Source organism: Zingiber officinale, chromosome 1B (genome assembly GCF_018446385.1).
Source record: "Zingiber officinale cultivar Zhangliang chromosome 1B, Zo_v1.1, whole genome shotgun sequence".
NCBI lineage: Eukaryota > Viridiplantae > Streptophyta > Magnoliopsida > Zingiberales > Zingiberaceae > Zingiber > Zingiber officinale.
The window spans coordinates 16756128-16762772 of record NC_055986.1 but is presented as its reverse complement, the minus strand read 5'-3'; the positions used below and the strand labels follow the sequence as shown (position 1 = coordinate 16762772).

Here is a 6645-nt window from a genome sequence, read left to right as displayed (position 1 = left end):
GATATATGACGAAGTAAAAGTAATCCATTACTTCATTTTTAACCGAAGTTAAAGTAGGTATATTACTTCACAACAAATACTAAATGATGAAGTCGAAAAGGATTAATTACTTCGGTGTTTTTAAAAACCGACGAAGTTATATGCACTTTTTACTTCGTAATATGTCCGAACCCGACACCCAATACGACTTCGTTTTTTCTAGGCCTACGACTTCAGAGTTTATCCGAAGTAAAATGAATCTTTTTACTACACGCGTGTCTACTTTGGTAAAAATAGGTCTTTTACTTCAGGTAATCAACGAAGTAAAAAGTCATTTTTCACATAGTGAATGTCCATCCAATAGCTCTCCTATGTTGCCTCAAAATCTCCAATAATCTTCTTTCTTGATCTGGTTCTAAATTTTGAGCTATGATGACAAGTAACTGTTGATTCTCTCCCAAATAAGCATACTTTAAATGTGGAGGCAATGGCTTCAATTCATCCTTAGTCTGGTCAACTGAAGGTGATCCTAGGGATAGAGCTTCTCCTAAGCAATCCCCTACGCATAATTCCTCTTCTCTGGGCGATCCTAGGGATAGAGCTTCTCCTAAGCAATCCCCTACGCATAATTCATCTCGCTCACTTGGAAATAATCCACAAGATTCATCATCCACTCCCACGGCTGAAATACCCTCCAAAACCGAAGATAATACATCACTCTGATCATCCACTACGAAATCTGAATCACAACCTGAAAAGAAATCCATACTATTCGGCTCCTCTGAAATATCTAGGCTAAGAATAGAATGATCTTCTCTAGGATGCTTCATAGCGTTAAAAATACTGAACTGGACCACTGTATCTCCTATCTCCATAGAAAGTGTGCCCGCATGAACATCAATCTTAGTCCTTGTTGTCTTCAAAAATGGGCGTCCTAAAATGAGTGGGGACCTACTGGCCAGATAGTCTCCCTCCATATCAAGGATATAAAAATCTGCAGGAAAGAATATAAGTTCCCTCACCTTAACCAATACATCTTCAATAACTCCAGCTGGGTGAGTCTGACTGCGGTCTGCCAACTGAATCACAACCCCTGTAGGTAATAATGGTCCAATCCCTAAAGTCTGAAAAACTGATATTAGAATCACGTTAATTGAAGCCCCCAAATCCAACATAGCATCCTTAAACAAACTACTCCCAATCTCACAAGGTACTGTAAACACTCCTGGATCTTCGCATTTCTGGAGAACTGGTTGAATAAGAGCAGATACATTCTTTCCCAAGCTGATCAATTCATTCCCCTTCAACTTCTTCTTATGCACACAGAGATCCTTAAGAAACTTTGCATATTTTGGAATTTGCTTGATCATTGTAAGTAAAGGAACATTTACCTCCACCTTGCTAAATAAGTTCACTAGCTCTTGAAATTCCTTAGCTCTCTCCTCTTCTACATTCTTCCTTGGTTGAGTTTTCCATTGAGGAAAAGGTAATGGAATGCTTGGCTCTAAACCTTCTTGAACAGAATTCTGAATCCCTGAATTTCCAGTTTTGCTGGAATTTAGCAATTCTGCTGGAAACTGTTCAGCTGGCAAAATGTTACTGGAAATTTCTGGATTAGAACTTCTATTCCCTTGTGCATGTTCCAAGTTCAAAGGATCGACAAGAATTGGATTAAAATTTGAAGATGGTACATTCTGATCTCCTCAAAATTCTTCACTGCTAAAATCAAATTGCTGGTTTTCTGGAAAATTTTCAGCAGCAGTTTCTTCACTTGAAAAATCTGCAACTCTTCTCCCACTTCTCAAAGTTAATGCACTAACATTCCCTTTAGGATTAGGAGTTGTTTGAGATGGAAATTGGCTCGATCCCTATGCTTGCATTTGATTAATGCTGGAAGCTAACTGCCCAATTTGCCTTTCTATATTCTGAATTGCTGAATTTGTCCTTTGTTGGTTCTGTTGCTGTTGCAACATATTTTGCATCAATTCTTCAAGTTTTGTCTGTTGAAACTCTGAATTTGAAGCATTACTAGAGCTACCTTGAGTTAAACTCAACCTTGAAGGTGCTGGAAGTGTTTGCTGCTGCTGGAATTGAGTTGCAGGCTGAAATTGTGAGTTCTGAAAATTCTGGAAACTATGCTGATTTTGCTGATTTTGATTGGGTATTTGCTGATATGACTGAAATTATCTCTGAGAAGGTTGGAATGGCTGCTGGAAACTTTGTTGAGGCTGCTAGAAACTCTGATTCAAGGATGGTTGTTGATGAAATGAATTACTATACTTCAAATTTGGATGATCTCTCCAACCAGGATTATAAGTAGAGGAATATGGATCATACTTTTGGGAAAATTGGGCTCTAGAAAATGTTGCTAGAGACTCATCTTGATGAAGATTAGGACATAACTCTGAATCATGATCTTGGCTAGAACAAATACCACAAACTCCCCTTGATTGATATGGAAATTGTACATTCGGCAAAGTGGAAGTTTGATTAACATTATTCAACGCCAATTGCTTCACTAAAGATGTCAACTCTATCAATGAATTTCTTATCTCCTTTTGTTCATTAGAAAACATTCGCACTTCTCCTACTCCTCTTGTAGTTAAAGCTCTACTTCCAAATTGTTGAGAATTTTCTGCCATATTAGAAATGAGCTCTCTAGCTTGTTCTGGAGTTTTATTCACCAAAGCTCCCCCAGCTGCTGCATCAGCAGGTTTTCTACCTATGAGTGTTTGGTTTTCGATTAAATTATGAACTGTTCATATATAATTTAGGCAGGATAATAGTAGGATATGCAAAAATAGATTAACTCTGTGGTTGCAGGCATCCTAGTTCCAACTATTATGGCCTATTATATTTGTATGTGATTTGAACCCTCGGGCATGTCGAGGGTATTTTGTGTGTGCATGATTGTAATTATTAAATACAGCCGGAGTTGTATTAGTTTATTTTACATTTTCTTCGATCTAGATTACATGTACATTCCTTCGTGGAATATATGATCGAGAAATGTAATTTTTTATTTCTTATTATTGCGGCTTGCTATCCGTGGTGCTACCTTGAGGTCCGGAGGCGCGACGAAGAAGGAAACAAGATAGACTCGATGACATAAACCCTAGGGTCGGCAGCTAGGTTTTCTCCTCCTCACCTGGCTAGGGTTGGTGGCAAACGGAGGACAGCGATGGATGAGACCATAATAGTTGAAAATTTATTTTCATATTTATTGTTGGACCCCGTGGTTGTTTTGATGTAATCAACCAAGTTAGTTAGGTCATGTTTATTTTTGATCCCTGTGTCTAAGTGTGCAGGAGCTTAGGAGCACAGGAAGTCGAGCGAAAGACGCAGCTAGCGAGAAGGACGACACGGGAAGGGACCCGACGGGCTCGGTGCTCCGAAGGATGAAAGAGCTGCGGAAGAGTACACCGGTGGGCGAGCAGAATGTGCATGACGTTCGAGGGACGTAAAGCCGGGACGGAAGACTGCTCGAGGAAAAGGCCAGAAATTGGGTTCGGGTGAGCCCTATTTCGGTTGGCCGATATCACCCAAGCAAACGGAGCTTCGGAAGTCAAAGTAAAGGAGAAAGCAAGCTGGAAATGCAGCTCAAGGCGCCTCCATCAAGATTGGAGGCGCCTCCACCTTTGAGGTGCCTCAATCAAGCATTGGATGCGCCTCAAACCTTTGAGGCGCCTTCAAGCTTGTTTGAGGCGCCTCAACCCGGGTCAACTCGACCGTTTATGCGCGGATAGAACTTTATCCGCTTGACTTGGCTTGAGGCACCTTGAACCTTGTTGGAGGCGCCTTGGACCCTCGAGATAGACTTTTCAGGAGCTATTTAAAGGCCCCTGGAGCTAGGAAATATTCATTCATTCAAGCAATCAACTCTGTAATCATTCCTAGCAACCTCTGAGCATTCTAAGTGTATAAAAATGCTTCTCTGCCTACAGTGAAGAAGATACTCTAGTAGAGTTGTTCAACCGCCTTGGATTAACAACCGTCTTGGTTGTAACCAAGTTAATTTCTGGTCTCCTTTTTATTTTTGCTCATTTTACTTTTTATTAGTGTTGCATTTTTTGAAGTTGAAAGCCTTGAGGAGGGTATACTCTTATTTTGCAAGCAATTCACCCTCCTCTTGCCGACCCTGCTGCACCAACAAGTGGTATCAGAGACCGACAGCCTCAGAAGGACTAACCGCCGACTGAAGCACAAAGATCAAGATGATGGCCGGAGTAAACATTCATCCCCCGAAGTTCGACGGAGACTTCGCTACGTGGAAACACAAAATGAAGGTATTTTTTAAGACCAAATTTGATATTCTTTTAATAATGAAATATGGATATACAACGCCGAAAGACAAAGAAGAATGCAACTGGACGAAGAAGGAGCAAGCCGATTTCGTGGCCAATGGAAAGGCGGAATTCCACCTACTCAGTGTGCTGCCGCCCCAGGAGGTAAGTCAGATCGGGAGCTACGATTCCGCTAAAAACCTCTGGGATAAATTCCTAGAGCTTCACGAAGGTACCTCGGAAGCTAAGCTAGCGAGGCGCGACATCCTCCTGACCCAGTTAACGAACCTTCGGATGAACAATGGTGAGAAGGTAGCGCAACTCTAAGCGAGGATCAAGGAGCTGATAACGCAACTGACGAATCTCGGAGAATCGGTAACGAACCGAGATTCCATCCGGTAAGCGCTCAACGCCTTCCCCAGAACTCCGGAATGGGCTTTCTTATTAGATGCTTACTACATCTCTAAGGACTTTGAGGTAAGTAGTTTAGAAAGTTTATTCTCTACCTTCGAACTTCACGAGTCTCAAATTGCAGAGCCTAAAGAAATAGTGAAGTCAAACCTCGACATCGCCTTACAAGCCAAGTTAGACGATCCCGACTCCGAAGCTTCGATCGATGAAACTGAAGCAGCGCTACTAGTAAGACGTTTCAATAAATTCCTTAAAACTAATAAATTTCGATCACAGTCGAGAAAGCATCAGCACAACAGAAGGACGATCCAGTGCTACAATTGCAACAAAGAAGGGCACATTAAGGATGATTGCCCAAAAATAAAGGAAAAGACAAAAGACAAGGAGAAGGTAAAGCACAAGTCAAACACCTCCAAGCACAAAATCCTGAAGGACACTTGGGACGATTCAACATCCTTCGAATATGAAGTCGAAGCCTTCTCGGGACTAGCGATGATGGCGAACCACCAACTAGAAGAAGAGTCAAGTTCAAAAATGAGCATAGATGAAGGGGGAGGAACATCAGAAGAGGAAAGCTATGATGAAGGGGGAGCATCACAAAGTAAGGTAAGTAAGGTACGTGCTCTAAACCCTAAACAGTCGTTTCAATTTATTAAAGCTCTTTCTAAAGACTTAGCTGAATCAGAAAAAAAAATTGCTAACTTAAATAAAATGTTAGATAATTTGAAATCTGAAAATGATAAATTAAAACTTCAAATTGAAAGTTTAAAATCTGATGCATGTTTAAACACTAATGTTTTTCAAAAATCAAAAATTAAAGTTTATGGAAAATTAAACTGGTATATAAGAAAGCATCAGGGACAACTTAGACAAATTCTAAGAAATTATATACCCCCTAAGTTCTTAAACAATCCTGTAGGAAGGAACCTATACTGGGTTCCAAAATCTTTGCTAGTTTAAATTATTTTTAAGTTAGAGCTTACAGCGAGAAAATTAAATATTACAATTTCTTTATGAGGTTTTGTCTAAGGAAGTGGTTGTTGCTCCAATAACCAAGAAGGTCTAGTGCCTCGCCACGACCTAGAAACCAAAATATTGAAATAAAATATTTAATTAACTTTCTGGTAAAGTATTAAAATTGAAATTAAATAATGCTTTAGAAAGTTTTTTTTAACATCTTCTTAATTTCACAAAAATAGTTCTTGCATAAATTTTTTTTTACTTAGGAAAATTCTCTATAATATTTTTTTCTTAAGTTAAAAATTTCTTCTGAAATTAGAACTAAATTTTAAATTTCTTTTTCTTGCCTAAGTTTTAACATAGAGAATTCTTTCAAAAGTCTCAGAAATTTATTTTACATGACTTAGAAATTTTTTTTACCCCATTTTTTCTGTGATCAAAGGGGGAGAGTTAGGTAACAAGTTTAGAGGGAGTTAGGAATATTAACTTTTTTTTTACTTATGCAAATTCTATTATTACAATTTATGTGCTTAAAATGTCAAGTTAGTAATTTTCTTAAAATTACTATTTGTTTGTTTTTACCCTAACTTGAAATTGGGTTGATGCACATCAAAAAGGGGGAGATTGTTGGACCCCGTGGTTGTTTTGATGTGATCAACTAAGTTAGTTAGGTCATGTTTGTTTTTGATCCCTGTGTCTAAGTGTGTAGGAGCTTAGGAGCACAGGAAGTCAAGCCGAAGATGTAACTAGCAAGAAGGACGATATGGGAAGGGAGCTGACGGGCTTGGTGCGTCCGAAGGATGAAAGAGCTGCGGAAGAGTACACCGGTGGGCGAGAAGAACGTGCACGACGTTCGAGGGATGTAAAGCCAGGATGGAAGACTGCTCGAGTAGAAGGCCAGAAATTGGGTTCAAGTTAGCCCTATTTCGGTTGGCCGAAATCACCCAAGCAAACGGAGCTTCAGAAGTCAAAGCAAAGGAGAAAGCGAGCTGGAAATGCAGCTCAAGGCGCC

General features: G+C 39.8%; 1 protein-coding gene across 1 annotated transcript; it reads right to left on the bottom strand.

Moving 5' to 3' along the window:
- Positions 1 to 317: 317 nt before the first annotated feature.
- On the bottom strand, positions 318 to 1349 carry LOC122030185. Its single transcript, XM_042589387.1, has one exon. The coding sequence runs from the start codon at positions 1347 to 1349 to the stop codon at positions 318 to 320; it is 1032 nt and encodes a 343-aa protein (XP_042445321.1).
- Positions 1350 to 6645: the final 5296 nt, after the last annotated feature.

Excerpts from the sequence above, each read along its gene's own strand:
- LOC122030185 (XM_042589387.1), bottom strand. The coding sequence starts at position 1,349 with ATGATCAAGCAAATTCCAAAATATGCAAAGTTTCTTAAGGATCTCTGT.